The sequence below is a fragment of the Nyctereutes procyonoides genome, unplaced genomic scaffold (genome assembly GCF_905146905.1).
Source record: "Nyctereutes procyonoides isolate TBG_1078 unplaced genomic scaffold, NYPRO_anot_genome, whole genome shotgun sequence".
In the NCBI taxonomy this organism is placed as follows: domain Eukaryota; kingdom Metazoa; phylum Chordata; class Mammalia; order Carnivora; family Canidae; genus Nyctereutes; species Nyctereutes procyonoides.
Genome location: NW_026575051.1, coordinates 66776742 through 66798897, shown reverse-complemented (window position 1 = coordinate 66798897; position 22156 = coordinate 66776742). Strand labels below are relative to the sequence as shown.

Here is a 22156-nt window from a genome sequence, read left to right as displayed (position 1 = left end):
TATTTTCCTAAGGCCTAAGACATGTCCTTGTGTGCAGATTTCTTCGTAGATGCCCAGTGTATGTCCATATATGTTAGCTTATTTATCCTCACATCATCCTTTAAGAAGGGGAGGAGGGGAACCATTTAACTGTGACTCATATCCATTGGTGGAATGGGAATGTTTAGTCCCTGGGAGTCTTAACACTCTGTTTTGAAGATACAAGCACCTCAGAAGGGGCTGCTGGGTATACCTTCGCTTACCTCATGAGCACAATGTATCTTGGAATCCTGTCTTTGAAGGATTTATTTTATAAGGCTGTGAATTTTGCTGCAAGAACTGGGCAGCAAAGATACGCTCAGTCAATATGAATTTTAAACATTTCAAATTCTTTCCAGACCGGAAAAGCTACAACTAAAAGTTGTGATTTCAGAATTCATAAGTGCGCATGTAGGAAGAGGAAGGAATAGTTTCAGGCATCCCCTGGAGTTTATCTTCCAAACCTGGAAACCAGGGAGTAGATGAATTTGCACAGATCACATCAATAACCCTTTAGCGTCCTATGAATATCGTTACGTGACTGTCTGACTTCCTCTCAGCCCCCACTCCAAATCTGTAGTAGGTATTTCAGTGACAGTTTATGAACAATGTGCAAATGCATATGCATTTTAATTTTTTTTTTAGATTTCATAGGAGGGAGACGATACATCATAATTTTTTTAAGTAAATGTACTAATCTTGCAGCTCTTAAATAGTAATCCAGTAGTCACATGGCCAAAATTACATTTTTATTATGTTTATTTGTGTACAAAATATGTAGTAATTCACCGATGCATGTGCAGCAAAATATTCTATCACATACAACAAAAATACACCTTTTTTTACTCTTCTTCTCCTGCCCCTGAAAATGGCAACACTGTTTTGGCAGTTCAGCAGCTAAAAATAAAGTGCTATAATTAAGCAGTATTGGGATGTCTTCACTTGACAAATGTGATGTACGAGTTGAGTGCACAACCACACCTTTGCTAGTTTTCTCACAGAACAGGAAATCCCACATCCTGAACAGCTCCAGAAGATACAAATATTTGTATATATATGTACACATGTATACACTGTATATGTAAAGTGCCAATGAGCCTCTTTTTTTGTGAGTTTGGTGTATTTATGTTTAGTCTCTCTCTCTCTCTCTCTCTCTCTCTCTCTCTCTCTCTCTTTCCGAAGTCAGGATGGCAGCCCTGGGATCCCAGGGTTCATCAGCAGGCACCGAGCAGCTCACCGAGCCGCTGGCTGGTTGTGGGTGTGCTGTCGGCGAGGGGACGGAGGGGGCCTTCAGACCTCGCTGGGGGACCTAGAACGGAAGGGCACTTTGGACTGGAAACAGCCACAGAACAGGAGCCACAGGGCACGCTGGATCTCCTGGTTGCGGAAGGCATAGATGATAGGATTGATCATGGAGTTGTAGGTGGCGGGCAGCAGGGTGGCGTAGGTGTAGACTGCCGGGTCCTCGCGGCTGCCCACCACGCAGTAGATGGCGAAGGGCAGCCAGCTGGCGCCGAAAGTGCCCAGCACCACGGCCAGGGTCCCCACCCCCTTTCTGGTGGCCGCGAGGTGCGGCGGCGCCAGGCAGTGCTGCTGCAGCGCGATCTGGTGCGCGTGGCGCCAGACCACCTGGCAGATGCGCACGTACAGGTGCAGCATGACGCCGAAGACCGCGAAGAACGCGGCGGACAGCAGCGCCACGTGGCTGCGCGTCAGCGGGCGCACCACGCTGCAGGTGGCGCGCTCCGCCAGGCAGTTCCAGCCCAGCACGGCAGCAGCCCGAGGCCCAGGGACACGGTCCAGGTGGCGGCGAGCAGCAGGTGCACGCCCAGCAGGGTCCGGCGCGAGTAGTAGGTGAGCGCGTTGTAGAGAGACAGGTAGCGGTCCACCGTGATGGCCAGCAGGCTGCTGACCGAGGCGGCGAAGGAGGCCACGAGGAAGCCCACGGTGAGCAGGCTCACGGTCTCGGAGGGCACCACGTACTGGAACACGAAGTGCAGGATGAGGCCGCAGCCCGCCAGCAGGTCCGCGGTGGCCAGGCTGCCCACCAGCACGAACATGGGCGTGCGCAGCGCCGGCGTGGACGCGATTAGCGCCACCACCAGCGCGTTTTCGCCTGCGATCACGGTCCCCGACACGCACAGCAGCACGTCCCAGGGATTCACCGCCGACAGCAGCAGCCCCGGCGGCCCGGCCGGCAGCTGGGAAGACAGCTCCAGGGACGCGTTAGCCGCGCCGCCGCCCCCCAGCGCCGCCGCAGCCGGGGGCCCCCAGTCGCCGCCGTCCCGCGCCCCTGCCGCCGTGGCCGCCGCCGCCGCCCCCTCGGCCGTCACCGCCACCACCTGGGACTCGTTGAGCGAGGAGGCGCTCGCGTTCATCGCGGCCTGCCGCTGCCACCCTGCGTGGAGAAGAGGAGAGCCGAGCGTCAGGTGTGGGCTTCCAGCCGCCGGGGCACCTCCCGGGGCGTAGGTGCCCGGCTCCTATTGCTCACCGCCCCCCCCCACCCCGGGACCCCAAGGCAGAGCGAGGAAGGGCCTCAAGTCAGTAAATACCTGTTGAGTGACTGAGCGAGCGTGTGCGTGCGATGCACGCGAATGTCCGCACACACAGATCTGAGTGTTTGCACAGACGCTCGCCTGCACACACGCCAGTCCCGCGAGGGTGCCTGGAGTCGCGCACGCACCCGTGCGCCCCGAGCTCGGGTCCCGCCTGGGCTCTGGGGCGCGGCGCGCTAGGCGGCCTCCCGACGCGGGCGCTGTCGCTGTCCGCGGTGCTGAAAGCGAAGTTTCTGAGGCCCCGGAGGTCCCCGGGAAAGGGGGGCTTGGGGACGGCGTGCAGCCGGGCGTGGCCCCGTTTCTCCGGCCGGAGGGACTCATGCATGGCCACGCTTCACCCCTTCCCCTGTCCACACCCTCAAAGTTGGTCTCGGGAGCCGGGCTGCTCACCTGGGGACTCAGGGCTCCTGGAAGTCGCTGACCATGGGCGCTGGGCCGGGGCGCCGGGCTGCGCTCCCCGCGCGGACTGAGCCTGCGCCTGCGGGGCGGCCGGGCCCGCGCGGAGCGGAGCGCGGGGCGCCTGTGGCTGTGCGGGCGCCGCCGAGAGCGAGAGGCGCAGCCGGAGGCAGAAAAGGCGGCTGCGAGCAGCGCGCCCGCTGGAGAGGGATGGGCAGGGCGCGCTGACGTCAGGCTCCCCGCTCCCGGGTGCGAGGCTGCACTCGCTGGGCCCCGCGCGCATCACTAACCCCGCGGCCCCGTCTCTCCTCCCCCGAAGCGCGGCTCAGGGGGGCGGAGGAAGGAGGAGAAGCCGGAGCGGTCGGCTCCAGTGCAGAACGTCCAGGAATGGGATGAGGGAAGGAGGAGAGGGAGAGGGGAATGAAGTCCTGGAGGAGGGTGAGCTCCTGGGGGGGGGGGGGGTGCAGGTGTGAGCTGCCCCGCGGGGCTCCCGAGAGCATCAAGGCCAAGTCCGCCCCTGGAGCAGCGGACGGTTCGGCGGGGAGGCCTGACCACAGACCCGCTACCTTTAAAAAATTGAACACCAATAAAAAATAAATTTATAAAAAAAATTAAAAAAAAAACCATACAGTACTGTGTTGGGGACAGGAATGAACGGACTAGGGGAAAATGAGATTTTTGAGAGGATGTTTGTGGCACAGGGTGTCAGTTGGGTACAGCCAGAGAAGAAATGTAGACTTGTGGGAAACAGAGAAAAGATGAGACATTTGAGGAAAACAGTCTTTTTTTTTTTCTTTCCTGTTTTGGGAAATAACCTGTGCAATTCCTCTCTCTCTCCCTCCGTCCCTTCCTCCCCCGCCCACTGTCTTTCTAGAACTCTACACAGCAGGTTTTACCATGATTTCCTAGCCCAATGTTTCCCCATTTCAGTGTGGATAGTGCCCTTGGAACTTGCTCTTCAATTAAATACCAGGTCTGTGTCTTGTTAGAAAAGAAGAAAACAGCAAAATGTGATTTACTTTCCTGGCAACAGACTTTGCCCTGTTAATTAGTACCCTATAAAACAAATTACAGGATGAAAATAGTGATAACTCAGCTGCACCAGACTTCAGTAGGCAGGAGTTTTATTTTCAGCCCAGATAAATCATCCTTTTGGTTTAAAGGTGTTTTGTTTTGTCAGTAAAATACAAGTAGTAGCCTTCTTCTTCTTTTTTTTTATTCAATCAGCCAGAATTTCCAGTAGTTGCACTTAGGCAAAAGCTGAAATAATCGACTCCTTCTAAGGCTTTAAAATAAGTGACTGCACGTTGGCATGATGGCATAATACTGAGGTCACAGTCATGGTTTTCAGGGACCACACGCTCTCGGAAAAGTGAAAATAGACAACATTTGCTATTGGTGCTTCCCCTACTTTTCCCTGTGTATCTCCTTATCTTCTTCCCTTTCCTGGCTTCACTTTGCCTCTAGCTGCATGGGCTCTACAAGGAAAAGCCAAACTGAACAAAACTCAGACTGTGTAGAGGCTGGGGTGGGAGGTAGAGTCTTTACCCTGGCTTTTCCCCTCTAAACATAGCCCCCAAGTCCAGCGTCCTTCTGGACACCCTGCCTCAATGCAGCTGAACTTAACTAGAGTTCTAGAGGGAAGAAAGACGATTCAATTCTTTGCTGCAATAGATACTGTTGGACCATGGAAAGAGTTAATACACAGTTTCTCCATCTGGGAAGTTTTAAAAATTCTGCAATCACCATTTTTATCAATCCTCAAACTGACTGAAGTTCTAAGTTTCTAAAAAGAGCCATTTTGAGCTTCAGTAAGGGCTTCTCATGTAAAAGCCAAGAATGCTTTACAACTGTCAAGTGAATTGCCAAACCACTGTAATAACACATTAATCACAAATTTCCCAGACAATCAGATAAAGGCCCAGGAGAAGGAGAATCCTTCTTAATGTCTAAATGTGTTACATTTTTACAGGCTGCAAGCAGCAGAAAGTGTGAGATTCAACTTGAACAGAGATCCTGTGTCTTGGATATCCTGCGGCTTTCATCATTGCTAAGAGTGGACTTTTCGGTGGTTTTAGGAGGAAGATAGCACATGTAGAATTATGTCCATAAATGCTGGTTGAAGGTTTGTAGGTTGTCTTTTGATCGTGCCAGTCTGTGGTTACCTCTCTCAGGTGCTGGACTGAACCTTGAAAGCAGCCAGAACATATTCTTTCAAGCTTCTCTATATCGCCCCCCCTGCCCACCCATCTCTTGGGAGGAAAGAAGAAAGGGGTATGGCCACCAATTATGAATGAATATTACATGCCCTTCATTACCTGCTCTGCCAACAGTTCCTCCCAAACATCCTCCCTTCCAGTGGTCTTCTAAAATGTTCAGCCTATGAACCATATGACATTTTCCACTCCCAGCCCAGCTTATGGAAGGAGATTGACACCTGACCCAAGGCTAGGTAAGACCAGCCATCCTTAACTGAACCAGTGACCAGATTCCTCTTCTTGAAAATGTGAACTAAAGACAGTTGGTGACAAAGGGCCAGTCGGTGTCGAGCTCTGGACATAAAAGATCATTACAAGTTAGGGCTGGAGCACTCATGTTGATCCTTGCGTGAAATGAGTAATTAGAGAGAGCCAGGTGCAATGAAAGAATAAAGCAGATGTGCAGAGAGGAACGAAGATTAAGATAAAATGATTGAGAGATGAAGGGGATGACTTTAGTTGCTGAGGGTCTGGTTCCTGACTCTGGGAGTCTGGATCCCTGGATCCCTTGAGATTGCTACTTGTGTCTCTACCACGAACCTTCCTAATCTTGAGCTACCTTGAGTGAATTTCTGTTCTGTGATCATTGATACTTGATGAAATGTATTATTCATCTACCAGCTTGTCTGGTTCTGGTTATGTGTGGGCCATGTGAAATTTGGTTTCTGGATTGTAGTCACAGGTTAAATTCATCATTGCCAACCCTGTGGCATGCCCATCATATCCTCTGGTGCCTTTTTATTCTACCACTATCCAACCACTAACATGAGAATGCTTTCCTTGTCTAAGGTTATGCCCAGAAATTATAACCTCTTAATCACAACTCCTTCTCTGGCTCCCCTGGGTATCTCTTGCCCATTTCAGCCTAAGTCAGTGATTCCCAACACTGGCTGCACATTAGAAGTACCTAGAAAGCTTCTAAAAACTATTTATTCCTGAATCCCTCACCCAAGGATTCTGATTCATTTGGTATGGAGTGAGAACTGGGCATAAACTTTTCTAAAGACTCTGATAGAAAGCCAGGGTTGAGAACACTTGTCCGAGCAATCGTACCGTCTCCTTCCTTATCAGTTTAGCACGCAGCAAAACTCCTGAAGTGGCAGATTGGAGTGTGAAATAATTGCAACAAAGGAATTTTAGTAACAATCCAGTCACTTAGTTTAATTTCTGATGTAAGGCATTAACCAGATCTCCTCTGAAAACCTTCAATTTTCTACACCCACAAGAACCTCCTTTATGGTCCAAGATGATTACTGACACTTGCTTCCCTTTTGGCTCTGATGAACTCCATAGTTCCCATCAGGGAAATCCAAACTCTTGTTGTCCTGGACCCTCTATTTTTTGGTAACTCTTGGGATACCTGTTCATCTGCCTCCTTCCTTGTTCTGAGTTGACAGCCATTTCCCAGGTGTGCCCTCTCCTGGCCCAGATTTTTGCAAATCCATTCTGTTTCACAAAATTAGAGCTGTAGTCAGTCAAGCTGTCTATAAAACTAGGTTGGAAAGACCCATGCTAACAATTCTGTCCCATGTGTCTGGGCATCTGCAGACCCCCCCACCCCCACCCCACGACACACCCTCACTCTACGTGGTTCTTAGAGACAAGCAGTATAGTTTTCTACTGGAAAGTATGTCTATTCGGTGGTGCACAGATACTTATGTTGACGGCTCAGGAAGAGAGCAGGTGTTTAGTGAGATGTATGAAGCTGTTATTAAGAAAGATTGTCGCTGAAAGAGGCAGCAATCACAAAGGGCCTTTGAAAAGCCCACATTGTTTGTCCAGATCCAGGATATTGGATGGAGTGTAATCTTTTGGGGACACATGCTGAGGCAGACAAATGATATTCAAAATATCTTCATTTCTCTGCTCTCACTTGTCTCCAGGCTTTCCTCTCCCCTTCAGGCACTGGAGGTATGTCATGTCCCAGGTACCTACCTACCGCTTCAGCATGTTCAAACATATTAGGGATAGTCTTGCTTCATGCCAGGTGAGTAGTCTTTACTCCAAAGGGCTGTTATTCTGGGAGATCAGCATAACCTGATGTTCCCACCAAATTTAGAAAAAGAGCAGACCACTGTTATTATCATTACATGCCCACAAGTTGCAGAACATTGTGCAGGGCAGTTGAAATTTTTTATTCAATTCAGTGGTGAGCAACATTTTTTCTTTTTTGCATAAGAAACAAATTAGGAAAAATAGTAGCATTTAAAGACATATGTCCTGGAATGCTTGGGTGACTCAGTGGTTGAGCATCTGCCTTCAGCTCAGGGTGTGATCCCGGGGTCCTGGGATCGAGTCCCACGTTAGGCTCCCTGCAAGGAGTCTGCTTCTCCTCTGCCTATGTCTCTGCCCCTCTCTCTTTGTCTCTCATGAATAAATAAATAAAATCTTAAAAAAATAAAGACATATATCCTTTTTCATAAAGAGCAAAAATAACTTTCATGGGGTTTTATAGAGATATGTTTAATGTTACAATACAGATTCAGTTAGATTAGATTATTGGACATGAGAATGACAAAGTTGGGTCTACTGGTATTTTTGAAAAGTAACATAATTATTTATATTCCCCAAATGAATGAGAACATATAATGTTTGTCCTTCTCTGATTGACTTATTTCACTTGGCATAATACCCTCCAGTTCCAACCACGTTGAAGCAAATGGTGGGTATTTGTCATTTCTACACCCAGTGCTCATCCTGTCAAGTGCCCCCCTCAGCCGTCACCCATTCACCCCCCCCCCGCCCTCCTCCCCTTCTACCAGGGGAGTTTCCCAGAGTTAGGAGTCTTTATGTTCTGTCTCCCTTTCTGATATTTCCTACCCATTTCTTCTCCCTTCCCTTATATTCCCTTTCACTATTATTTATATTCCTCAAATGAATGTTATTCTGTATGTTGGCAAATTGAACACCAATAAAAAATAAATTTATTATTAAAAAATAAAAACAAAGAAAAGTAACACAGAAAAAAATCTTCTAACCTACCACGCTCTACATTTTCAAAGTGCTTTGGACCTCACATAGCAAGTTCATACTCTTTATCTCATTTCATTCTTTGAAGCAATCACATAGATTTTGGGGTTATTTTCTTTGCAGGTGGAGCAATTGAAGTTCAGAGAGGTAAAGTGAATTATTCAAGGGCACACAGGACATCAGGGGTACATTATGTACAAGATGTCAGCAATATTATGGGAAAGCAAAACAAATATCATTCAATGTGTGCAAAAGTATGTAGACTCCAAAACTCTAAGATGCTTTACTTGGAACAGATGTATTCAAAATGATGGAGATTGAATTTCATAACTTCAATATTACTATGAGTAGCTGTTTATAGATGACCCTTTTCTGCCTTATAAATTGCTTTTTAAATGTATTGTAAAACATTAGTGGTTATTTTGAAAGATAACCTTTCACCCATAGTCCCATCAGTTAACTAGGATTGCTTTCTTTTTCCCCCCAGATTATAAACTTCTTGAGGATTGGACCAGTTCTTAATTTTTCCATCAGTATGATCTATATGGCACATAGTAGGTGCTCAAGAAATGTTTAATGAATGACTATTTTCAGAATTTACCACATGCATACATATTTTATCTAGGACATACATATTTTATCTCGGACATACATATTTTATCTCTATGTACCTAGTATGCCTACTGTATACATAGTACACAATCTAAATTTTCACTTCATAATAGAGTATGTTGTCAATATTTTTATGTCTTGCATTAGTTATTTTATAGTTACTTTTACTTAATCATTCACACAACAAACATTTATTGAGCACTTACTACATGCTAGACATTGTGCCAGAAAATGAAGAAGCCAAAATAAGTGCCCATCTTCAGAAACAAGTAAAGATTCTATGATTATACAGCGGTAATGGGGACACTCGGGAGAAGACTCATCCTAGCTGGAGGAGTCAGAAAAGGCCTCTCAGAAGAGATGGCGCCCAAGCTGAATTTTGAAGGACGAGTACCAGTCATTTAAATTAGGAAGACATGGAAGTGTTTCAGGCAGAGGGAGCTACAAGTTCAGAGGCATGAAGTCAAAGAAGCCTAGCACAGGTCACTGGGACTGTGGGTAGTTAATTGTGGTTGGCATGTCAGACCAAAAAGCAAAAGCAGAGATACACTGGATAGGTGGAACCAACTCATGCAGGACTGGTCTCCTATGCCACGGCAGGAGTTAGACTTTATCCTGAAAGTAATGGAGAACCAGTGAAATATTTTCTTAAGCAAGGGTGGCTGATTTAATCAGATTGGATCCCTCTTACCTACCAACAACTATATGATGAATGGAGTAGAGAAGGGTAAGAGTACAGTGAGGCAAACCTGTGAGAAGTCTGTTGCAGGGATCTATACAGGAGATTCGAGGGGTCTAATGGGGTAGTGATGGAGGAGATTGGAAAAGTTGATGGATCCTTTGCTTGTTTTGGATATTATATTATTTAAAGTAAATCTAGATGCTATGAAAGATATTTCTTCAGGTTTTAGTGACATAACATACTAGAAGATTGTTTCTTACTCACATGAAATTCAAAACAGGTTTTCTGACTGGCAGACAGCCTTTCACAAAGTCAGTCTGGAAATCCAGCTCTCTTCATCTTTAGTTCTACCCTCCTCTAGGACTCCAGGGTTTTCAGCTTTCATCATTTTAGCATTTCACTATTCTGGTGATTAGGAAATGAGCTTGGAGAATTCTACCTGGAGTATTTTGTGGGACATGCCTGGAAGTGGGTGGGAAGGTAGACAGACAGATAAAGGGAGAGAAGGTATCATGGATGACTTCCAGATTTCAGGTGTGGACAGGAGTGGGATTTGAGAAAGGCAACCTGGTTAATGGAATTGTGAACATACCGAGTTTAATATGGGACATTCAGGTGCAGATCCCCAGTAAAGATGAACAGAGGGGTTGTTCTAAAACTCAGCAGAGAAGAGCACCTGGGTGGCTCAGTGGTTAAGCATCTGCCTTTGGTTCAGGTCATGATCCTGGGATCCTGGGGATCCAGCATCAGGATCTCCGCAGGGAGCCTGCTTCTCCCTCTGCCTGTGTCCCTGCCAATCTCTATGTCTTTCATGAATAAATAAATAAGATCTTAAAAAAAAAAAAACCTCAGCAGAGAGTCTAGATTGGAAAAGTAAATTAAAGTACTAAATAAATTAATAATAATAATAATAATAATAATAATAATACTAAGGCTACTATTCATTGAATTTGTACTAAGGTATCCTTCGGGTAGATCCTAGTATAATCCTCATTTTACAGAAGAGATACTGAGGATTAGGGGTGAAGTAACACCACATGGTTGGAAAGTGAGAGTCAGAATTTGAACACCACTCATCTGAATCCAGTTGAAGGGAGTTGATAAACCTAAGCAAAGAGGACTAGAGACAGTTCCTTGGGGGAATACAGTCTTTACTGAGGGAGAGATGGGGAAGTTGAGAAGAGTAGTCAGAGAAGCAGGACATATCATGGGAACCCAGCCATAGACAGAGACTAGAGAGCAAGTGTAGAAGTCAAAGGAAAGGTGAGTTTCAGGAGGAAGATAGTTCAAGGGATGTCCTGAGAGGCCAAGGAAGAAGTATTAGCAGAACAGTTTTCAAGAGATTATTGGTGACTTCACTGAAAGTACAGCAATGGTAGGCAGCCCGGCTGGCATGAATGGGCTATGAATGAAAGATGAGAAAGGGGAGTGCTGTTTGGCTTGAAGAGGAAGGGAATAATAGGGCAGTAGCTAGATAGAGGTGTAAGTTCAAGGGAGAACTTTTCCTTAAAAATGGAAGAGATTTGAAGGGGGAAAGAGATGGCTGAGAGGCCAAGGTTGACTTCGGAGAAAGGAGCTATTTGAGGAGGTGAGATGGTAGGAAACAGGAAAACAGGTGGAGGGGCAAGAATGACAAGGGGCCCAGATGGATCCATACATGTAAATTTTAAAAACTGGGGAGCCAAACACTTCAGTGATCTATCTCCTTGTCATTCTTTGTGAAATTTGAATAGGAAGACCTCAGGTAATAGAGGGTAAATGGAAGGGGACTTTACAGTTATCATTTTGACGGCTGCACAATATTACATTGAAGACATAGAGTGGTATTTAATTTACCATTCTCCTACAGTTAGACATTTAAATTGTTTATATGTCTGCTCTTGTAGATAACTCTGCAAAGACTACTTTCATGAGCATAATTATTTTTATCTTGTATGAGTATCTTGACATGAAAATTGTCAGCCAAAGGGCAGAAACATTTTCATGGCTCTTGAAATGCACTGCCAAATTGCTTTTCAAAATGACTATAATCATTTACCACTGCCAATAACACTCTGTTTAAGTATACAAGTTTCTCCGCAGCTTTTATAGCACTGGGTTTTATTATTTTAAAATGTTCTTTCAATTAGGAGGGCATATGCGGCACCTCATTAACGATTTCAATTATATTTATATGATTTCCACTAAGGTAGACCACTTGTCTCTCTTTCTTCAAACCATTTGAATTTTCTCTTATTTGAATGATCTGTTTTTAATCTCTGTCCGTTAGGATTTATTTATTTATTTATTTATTTATTTATTTATTTATTAGTCCGATAGGATTTAAAGCTGGTTTTATATAGCTGATCAAGTCTACGGTAGATATTAATCCTTTGCATGTCAAACTTGAAGGAAATTTCCCCTTTTTTCACTGTAGTTTTGATTGTTCGAGAGTATTATATTTTTATGAAGTTTTTTTTTTTAAGATAACATATACATCCTGTCTAGCCTAAGAAAGGCATTTACCTGGCTTTAGAGTAGAACTTTCCTGACATTTATTAGAGAAGAGAGAGGACAGAGATCTTTTGGGGACATGAAAAGTCCTGGAAGAGCCTGGATCCTAGAGAGGCTGCAGTCTCCTCTGAGTGCCAAAAGCCCAACTCTCTGGCCAGGGCTGTATGATTTACCCAAGGAGGGTCATGGCACATGAAGACAGCAGAGCCTTTGGGCAGGGCTAGGAGACCATGACTCTCAAGTTATGGGACAGAGCTCCTTAGAGCAGTCAGAGATTAGGATGTCAGCTACAAGGGAGGCCAGTAGGCTCTGGGTAATGGAAGAGCCCAGCCCAGTGGGAGCACAGAATAGACCAGCCTTGGACAAGGGACATCTGGTTGGAATACAACCCACTGCAAACTCTGAACAGAAAATAATCCCTAAACAGAGAGAAATAATTACAGGAGAAGAGGAGAGGGGAGAGTAAAGTCACACTCATTCAGATCCTTGCCATGGACCAGGCACATCATTTTACCCACCCATGCCCCTGTGGGACCATCTCACTTCCTTAGAAAAGGTCTCTGCTCTGGAAAGGAGAGCTGAGGTGTCTTGAATTCCATGCAAAGCATGGTGGCTTGAGGCAAAGGGAATCAGCTGGGGGGACAGTGAGCAAATTTTGCAGGGTCCCGCAGGTCAAGTGAAAGAATTTGGATTTGGTGCAAGAGGAAACAGGGACGCGGGGCAGATTCTGAGTGGAGAGATGATTCGAATGGATGCTTCAGGAAGACAGCAGGGAGTGGAGAGGAGAAAGTGACTGCTTTTCTGTGACATACTTGTGGGGAACAAGCAAACAAAAGCAGGCCCATCAAGGAGAGCAAGCGGGAACTGAGACTTCTGAGTTGCTGCTAAGATAACTCACCATTCTGGATGCTTATCTGAAATGTAATCCCCTGATCTTCTGAGAAGGATTCTAAAACCTAGGAGAGGTTGCTAAGGGAATAAAGCCCTAAGTATCACAAACAGCTGAATCCATAAAATAATTTTCCAAAAATATCATGAGCTCAATAATCTAGCCAGCAGAACTTGGGCTCTTCCCTCTCCCCCTCCCTCCAGACCTCCTTCCTATGTACACAGAGGACAATCCTAGCCAAGGATTTTCTTTACACCTTTGTTTTCAGGGTGTCGGTGACTGTTCCTTCAGCTAGAGACCCTGCCCTCTCATGGGTTCTCACATCCTCCCGACTTCTTACTTGATGTAGATTGACATCCCTACCCTGTACTTCAAGCTGGATGATGCTTCAAGCAAGAATGATTGATTCGAATGACTTGTATAACATGCTTATTTTATTAGGTGGATGCGGATTAATTATATTTTTCTTTTGAACTTTTAAAAAAAAGAATAGATATCTACGTATAGTCATAAAGAGACATTCCTAAAATGAAGACAACAACAACAAAAACCAGTGTGTACAGCATGGACTCAGTTTTGAAAAAGAAATTATGTTTATGTATATGTCTATATGCTACCTATCAAGATGTTAGCAGTGATTACCTCTGAGTGGAGGCTGTACTTATCCTTTTAAAAAATGTGTCATATTTAGTGCATTGGCAGAACCCAGAAACTATCTTCCAGTATCCATTCTCCTTCTGTTCTATAATAATGGAACCTCCAATTTTAGCTGGGCACATGGCCACCTAGAATTAAAAGCATATTTCTAGGCATCCCTTGTGACGAGGTGTGGTCATTTAACTGTCCTGACCAGTGAGATACAAATGGATGTGTTGTATGGCAGCTTCCAGAAGGTGTTCCTGAAAGGAAGGGGCATGCCCTTCTTCTCCTTCTTCCTTCTTGCTTTCTGGAATTTGGGCATGATGTCTGGGGGTGGAGAAACTATCTGGGATTCTGAAGCTGAAGGTGTTGGAGCAACAAGAGAGAAGAAGCCTGGGTCTTGGATTAACATGGGGTCAATATACCAGCTCTGGATGCCCTATATCTACATGAGACAGAATGATTTTTCCTCTTCTGTCTTGTTTGAAGTCACAAAAATTTGAGTTTCTGTCACTTGACAGCTTAATAAAATCACATATAACACTTTTGTACATTTTAAAGCCATGTCTGGTTATATCGACAATTAGAATCCAAGTTCTGTATATGAAATGATTTCTCTTTCGGTGAAAATTTTTCATCAAAACCACCTGTCCCAAGTTTCAGTCATACCTGCCCTCACACTCTGCTCAAACAATTGTGTCAAGTCAGCACTTGACTGTGTTCACCAGTTTTGCTTTGTTTTGTTTTGTTTTTTATAGAAAAGACACATTGTCCCATCCCTAGTCCATGGACTGTCTTACTTTTCATTCAAAAGGCTTCACAACTGTCCTGGGAATAATATATTGATGTGATTCCACTGTGATGATTTGGGCATATTTATAGTAGCCTTTTAGATTGCTGGAGACACTGAGTTATGGCAAAACTAAAGCTGAGATGGTCTAGGTGGCCCTTTCCCTGCCCGAGTGCGGTCCTTCGATCAAGATCTTGAAACTGGGGCTTGTGAGGACCAAGAGAAAAGTCAGTGTGTGTGTTTGTGTTCGTGTGTGTTTGGCACAGCTGGGTGTTACGCATGCTTTATGTGGCCATGTAGGGCTTATGTTTTGTTGGCACATGGGTGATGCCCACACTTTCAAGAGGTGTCTGTGTATTCATGTGTGTCTTGTGGGCATGTGTTTTTTGAGCCTGTGTGTCGTACAAGGGTGTGTGCATATGGGGATGTGAACTGTACACCTGTGTCGCATTGGGGGTGTGTGTAAGGACATGCATATTATGTAGGTGTGCGTTTGTGGTTTCTGTATGTGATCGTGTGCTTGCACACACGCGTGTGTAGTGGTGTGTTACATAACTGTGACCGAGGAGGTACCTGGTGTTACTGGGTCCTAAGAATAGTTGCAACTGATTTGGAAGCCATGCCAGAATCAGCAATACGGAAAACCCCTGCCCCCGCCCCCAACGCCTCATACATTTCTAGATCAGAGGTGTCCCCATTCATTCCGAATAATAATGCGATATTTACATTATGTCTACTTATCTAAACTACAGGCAAGTACCAGCGATTTCATTTTAAGTTGGCTTCAGTTCAGCTGGTACTTTTTGCTGTTGCTGCTCCAAATGACTAAAGTCATTTTTTTTAATTAATTTTTTTTCTAGGCATTTGTTTACACTGTGAAAGGAAAATTATCCTGAAACATAAGGAATACTTAATATAACAAAATAAAAGGGAGCTATCAGATGAAGAAAAGCAGATGTCACTGAAACATAGTGTTGACATTTCAGTTATTCTCACACATTTGGTGTGAAAAATAGTCTCTGGCGTCCCACACATCACCACTATATCCCTGCAAAGAGTCCATCATCTCATGGAGCTCCTGGGTGGCTCAGTTGGTTAAGTGGCTGACTCTTGATTTCCACTCCGGTCATGATCCCAGGGTCTTGGGATCAAGCCCTGCACTGGGTTCCACGTTCAGCAGGATGTCTGCTTGAGGATTCACTCCCTCGCCCTCTGCTCCTCCCTCTGCATGCTCTCTTTCTCTCTCTAAAAAAAAAAAAAAAAAAAAAAATTTTTTTTTTTTTAAGAATCCATCATCATCTTTTGCTCTTCAGTTCACTTATGTGGCTGTTACTTAGCAGGCCTGTGTTCATAAAAGAGAAAAATGGGGGGTCTCCATTCTTGTGGGAATATTTGCAAATTACATCTCAGTGCATGTAGAGGTGCCTGACTTCTCAGGATCATATTGCCCATCTGAAGTTTTTTTTTTATACACAACATTAAGGTGTCCATGGCTTTGGAGGTCTCCAAGGAGAAAACACCCCCAACTTTGCATTTCTAAGCCAAGCTAAGGAAGGGCTGTTTAAGCATTTGCTGGGAGGTGCACTTGCTACATATGAGGTGAGGAAGTAGGTTTGGGTAGGTTTTGGGAGAGTTTCTAGAGCCTTACGTCCCTCCTGGTTGGTTCTGGCTGTATTTGAGAATGTGTCCAGACTGCAGACACAGGATCATTAGCATGGGCCATCATGCACATAACCCTATGAGGAATAGTGTTACCCACACTTTAAACTGGGGCTGAAAGTCCCTTGTTCAAGGTTATATAAGTAGTAAGTATCCACTTTGGGGTTTGAATGCAGACAATTTGGTTTCAGAACTCTACTCTTAATTACACCTCCTACCTGAACACTTGCAACATGGACCACATAGGAGGCAGGCAGAGATTGGGGGTTTTACTGAGGCACAGACTTGATGCCTGTTCTGAGAGGCTCAGCTCATGCGTGCACTTGGCCAACAGCCCAGCATCTTGGCGTGATGTTGTTGTTCATCTTTCGGGACACATCTCATGAAGTGAAGAAAGCTCTCTTTCCTCCTGGAAAGGGTTTACAATGTTGATTGGTAGCATAGGGAGAAACATGGACCTCTAGAAAATATTTCTATCAGCTCCAGATGATGAATCCATCAGGACATCCTGTGGGCTCCACTTTCAAAAAAGAGCCAGGAACTGACCATGTCCCCTCTTTCAAGGCTGACTCTAACCACCTTCATTCTATTCTCAACTCTGACCAAGTTTGTTCTATTCCTGACACAATAAAGCTTTAAAGATGAAAATTAGACTCTCCCCTTTCTCCAATCCAAAGTCTCAGTGGCTTTCATCCTGTGAGGTCTGACATTGGCCACATGGACCCCAAATGGCTCGCCTGACCCTCTTCCTCTCTGAACACAACTACTGCCTTCCTTTGCCCTGACTCCACTTCAGTCTCACTAGTCGTGTTCTTCCTCCAACACACCAGGCCTACTCCCAACACAGGGCCTTTGCACTGGCCATTCTCTTTGCTGTTCCCATAGATATCATGGCTGACTCCCTTACTTGCTTTAAGTCTGCTCAAAGTCACTTGCTCAATGAGGCCCACTGTGACTACCCTATGTGCAACTTGCACTCCCACCCCTTGCTTTCCCCTTTCCTACCTTTTCCTGCTCTACCTTTTCCCCAGGGTCCTTTTTCGGCTTTTAGCACACCATATAATTTAATCATTTATTATGTTCTTGTTTATTGTCACCCTCCCCTCACTAGAACATACGTTCTTTGAGGGCAGGGATCAACACATCATTTACTAATGTATTCCAAGCACTGAGTACAGGGCCTGACACATGCTGCAGGCTCAGTAAATGTGTACTGAGTGAATGAGGAGGAAACCTGCAGCCTGCAAACATTCTCCTCTGTGGAGATTTTAGGAGGTCTGTCAAAGTCCGATGAGCAATGGCCTGGAACTGGTGACAGTAGAGGGCTGATAGAGCTTCCTGGACTCTAGTGGGAAGCCCTGTGTATTCTGCACAAGGAGGGCAGGGGTGGGGTGAGCCATCACTGCTTCTGTGCAAAAGGGAGGGACTTTATCATAACTTCACACAGCATCTTTTTGAAATAAATATACTAAGAACAGTTGGAAAATGCCATTTTGTCTTATTCATGCAGACTGCCTTAAGGGAGGGACTGTATGGAAAATGCTTAGCACTGTGCTTGGCACATTTTACATGTCCCATAAAGGTCGGTTGTTAACAGGGTTATCTGTCTGCCTTGTGTATGAGGGAAGCCTGGTTACTGCCATGAGCTTTGCTCCCTGTTTTTCCAAAGCAGCTCTCTTTCTGCCTCCTAGAGTTGGAGCTATGTTTGGGCACAGCAACCAAGTTCTGTTCAGGAAGCACCCGAATCTGACATGCACTATATGTAAATCCTCCAGTCTATTGAGGACATTTGGCTCTGCCAAGGGGATAGGCATGGCCAGGAAGCAAGACTGGGGAAGCATATCGTCTCTTTCCAAGCCCAGGGGGGTCATTGACAGATCACTCTTTCAGTGGCTTTTTAATAGCCGGAGGGATTGAAGGATAACTGAGCCAGTTTCTTCAGCATTCAAAGATTCCATCACTTAAAAACATCTGTCACTCCAGACCATCTCTAGATACTGGGCCAAATGTCTTACTTGGCACATGTTCCACTCTGGGGTAACAGGAGTAGCAGAAGGCTCCATCTCCATGATGTTTCCTGTTGGTTTTTTGCAGGGAGGGGACATAAAAAACCACAAAGTTATTATCTCAATGTTCTGTAGGTTACAAGTCCCACATGGATCTCACTGGGCTAAAGCCAAGGCGTTAGCAGGGCTGCATTCCTTTCTAGAGGCTCTAGTGGATAATTTGTTGTTGTCATTGCCTTTTCCAGCTTCTAGGGTCTCCCCTGTATTTCTTGACTCCTGGAGCCTCCCTCCATCTTCAAGAGCAGCAATGTCTCTCATCCTTCTGACCTTTCTTCTATAGCCCCATCTCAGACTAACTATGGTCAGGAAAGATTGTCTGCTTTTAAGGATTCATCTGATTATGTTGGACCCACCTGGATGATCCAAGATACTCTCTCAGTCTCTAGGAGCTTAGCCTTAATTACATTTTCAAAGTCCCTTTTGCCATATGGGGTGACGTATTTCCAGGTTGCAGACATTGAGATGTGGATATCTGTGGGGGCCATTATACTGCCTACCACAGCCAGCAAGATGATGATTATCTTTCAGCTATAATATTATCCTTATGTGCATGGAAGGCTATATACTGCAATTTTAACTCTCATTTTCTCCAAATATGGCCTTTTTGGTTACCCACTGATAGGGTTTTAGAAGACATTGTTCATTGCTTTCGTACAGAATCTGCCTATTTGGACAGCGCCACATCTTTAGCAAGAGGAACATGCTATCTATCCTTAATGTAGGGTTGCTGAGGTTCACCAGGGGTCCTCCTGAAATGCAAAGACGAGAGGTTCAAGCCAGGTCTGACTGACAGGGGAGGATACTACACCATGCAGAAATACCAAGGGGTCCTGAGGCATGGGAACCAGTCATCACCAGGACTTGTCAGGAATGAGTGCCCTGCAGGTGGGCTCCTAGTAAAGGGCAAGGCTAAATGGGGGAAAAGCAAAATCTGCCTGGGCTTGTCCACTTCTATGGTGAATAGACATGGGAAAAAGGGATTGGTAAGTGTCTTGCTAGGGAAGTGGGTCATTTTTAATGGATTGCTCTTGAGGCAGGTCTTGTGCAAGATCTGAAAGACAGAATTTGCCCTCCAGGTGCTCAAGTGGCTCAGAAACATAAAATGGTTGATTTGCTGCCTTGGGTCAGAGCAGATGCTAAATTAAGGCATTTGGGAGCATGGGCATGGAAGGAGCAAGAAGGAAGGGCAGGGGCACCTGGGTGGCTCAGTCTTGATTTTAGTCTCTCTCTCCCCATCCCAGCCCCATTGCTGTCACTCTGTCTCACGCTCTCTTTTTCTCAATAAATAAATAAATAAATAAATAAATAAATGTTAAAAATCTTTTAAAAATTTTTAAATTAAAACAGTTTTCTTTTTTTTTCTTTTTTTTTTTAAACACATAGTATGTATTTTTTTAATTATTTATTTATGATAGTCACACAGAGAGAGAAAGAGAGGCAGAGACACAGGCAGAGGGAGAAGCAGGCTCCATGCACCAGGAACCCGACGTGGGATTCGATCCTGGGTCTCCAGGATCGTGCCCTAGGCCAAAGGCAGGCGCCAAACCGCTGCGCCACCCAGGGATCCCTAAAACAGTTTTCAAAAAAGAAAGGAGGAAGGACAGGGTTGTGGCTGGCAATCCCTGGATAGAAGTGGGAAACAGTGAGAAATATCAGTTAAGACTTAGAGAAGAGCAGAGTCTGCTGAGAAACTGACAGGTCCCTGATAAGTCTCAGATACCTCATTCCTCTCCTTTCGGACTTTAGACCAATAGTTGACTAGAATTCTGAGGCTCATTCTCCTTACCCCTCCCCACCCCCACTTCTGAAAGGAACATTGACCTTCTCAAAAGTTGATTTCAATTATGAGTTGTAAAATAACACGCCAGTTGTCTGGCAAACTCTTCTATCAAGTACCCTGACAACTGATGCTCCACATTTTATGTGCAACAGTTCTCGCACATTAACCATAGGCAAATCTCTTACCAGAACCTACTTTTAATTTCATCACAATAAGGATAAGCTTTGACTGTATTTTGAGGCTGCATTTTATCGAAGGAAGAAAGGATCTGTGGCCATGTTCAGAAACGACAGCTGGTATCTTGACAGTAAAGATGATTGAACTATCATGACCAGACACAAACTCTGTGAGTATTCAGTGGAGGAGCAAATATCTCTCTACCTGCAGACTCTGCAACACTTCCTCTCATAGCACTCTCACTCATGACAATGATCCGGAATTCATCAAGAAGTTAACTTGAACACTTTTTTAGGAGGTTGGAGAGTGTTTTGTGTGTTTTCGAACTTCCCATTAAATATGGTTAATATAGAAATACCTCAGGGCTGAAACTACTGAGAAACTCGGCTACTTAGGGATGACATATTTCCTGGGAGCACCTGAGGGTCAAGATTGTTCTGTTTCATGGGAAGTAGCAGTGAGCTACCCCTCAGGATCACACAAGTGTGGCTGTTGAAGCCAGCAGCATCTGATGACTCCTGGGTGGCTCTCTGAAGTCAATTTGAAGACATTCTCAGGCTACAGACGTTTTGCCATGTACTAGAGGCTAAAAATCTGAGAGTGACCTTGACTGACTCCTCCTCTCATTCCATTTTATCTTGCCTCATCTCATTGCACCCTATCTCATTCCATCTCATTACTTAATTAACTAGTTCATCCAATGTTGAATGCCTACTGTGTGCCAGGTACTATTCTAGTGCTCAGGATATGTTAAAAAGTAACAAAATCCCCCCATTTCTTATATTCCAGTGAGGGAAGATAGATAATACACCAAATTCATAGGTAATTACATAGCCTAGCAAGTGATAAGTTCTATGAAGAAAAACATAACAGAGAAGAAGATGAGGGTGCTCAGCTTCCCGTTTTAGATAGGGCAGTCAGGTAACTTCCTTGAGAAAGTAATCTTTGAGCAAAAATTTAAGAGGCGAGAAAGGGAGCAGCTGTTTTATCGAAGAACATTCCAGAGAAGAGTAATTGAAAATGCCCTGAGGCAGGAAATTGCTAGTATGTTGAGGAAAAGCAACGAAGCCAGCAGGGCTAGACAACAGAAGGAGAGAAGAGGAAATGGTCAGAGATTTAAGGGACATGCTGCACTGGGACTCGTGGCCATTAGGAAGACTGGCTTTCACCACTAGTGAAGTAGAGAGCCTTTGGAAGGTTTTGGAAGGAGAGGGATGAACTTGTACATTAACAGGGTTACTCTGGCTTCTGTATAGAGGAAGAAAGAGTAGAAGCAGAAAGATGAGTTAGCAGACTCTTGCAATATTCCAGGCAAAAGATGGGCACCTACGTTGTGTGAGGAGGTGACGACAAAACTGGGTGTATGTGTTATGACAGAGAAACAAGTGTCAAGGATGACTCAAGGCAGCTAGAAGGATGGGTTGCAGAGGAAGATGAGGAGTTCAGTTTGGGACATGGGAAGTTTAAGATGCCTATCAGATGCCCATGTATGGTTGTGAAGCAGGAGCTAGATTTATAAATCTGGAATTTAGGAAAGGGATCTGGGCTGGGGCTATTCATCTGGGAGTCACCAGCTTGCAGATGATATTGAAGGCCACAGGGCCAGGTGGGCTCAGCAGGGAAGCGGGTGGACATAGACGGGGGGGGGGAAAGGACGCAGGCCTGAGTTCTGGAGCCCTCCTACGTTGAAGGACAGACAGATGTGGAAGAAAGAGCCAAAAAGCCTTAGGAGGAAGAGCCAGTGAGGTCAAAAAAGAAAAGTGGGAGGGTACGATGTGCTTGATTGAAGTCAAGGAGGGGACTGTTTCAAGGGGAAGATGCTCAGCTACCAAATGCTGCTGTGTGTTAGATGTGACACAGCTCAGGGGCCAGGCTGCTAGGAGGAGTTTATTGGAGGTGTTGACAATCAGTCCTGACAGCTGGCAGTTCTTTCTCCGATGGTTGTCTCAGGCCACCATCCTCATCCTCCTTGACCCCTCAGCCAGCTCTGCCTCAGTGTCCATGCACTTGGCCACAGCACAGTAGGTGTTAGTTCCTTCTGTTGCTCCTGAGCACCTGAGGTGTGGCCTGCCTGAAGTGAGATGTAGAGCGAGCACAGTGGAGTTTAAAGGCTTAAAAACAACAAATGGACATGTTTGGGGACTTTTGAGTTCAATAAAACATATTATTCAG

The 22156-nt window shown here is 45.2% G+C and overlaps 1 protein-coding gene across 1 annotated transcript; it reads right to left on the bottom strand.

Annotated features, from left to right (window-relative positions):
- Window positions 1-1308: 1308 nt before the first annotated feature.
- GPR6 (G protein-coupled receptor 6) lies at window positions 1309-2396 on the bottom strand. Its single transcript, XM_055330881.1, is given in 2 exon segments — window positions 1309-1787; window positions 1790-2396. Coding segments are annotated over 2 exon segments (1086 nt in total).
- Between the last annotated feature and the right edge of the window lie 19760 nt (window positions 2397-22156).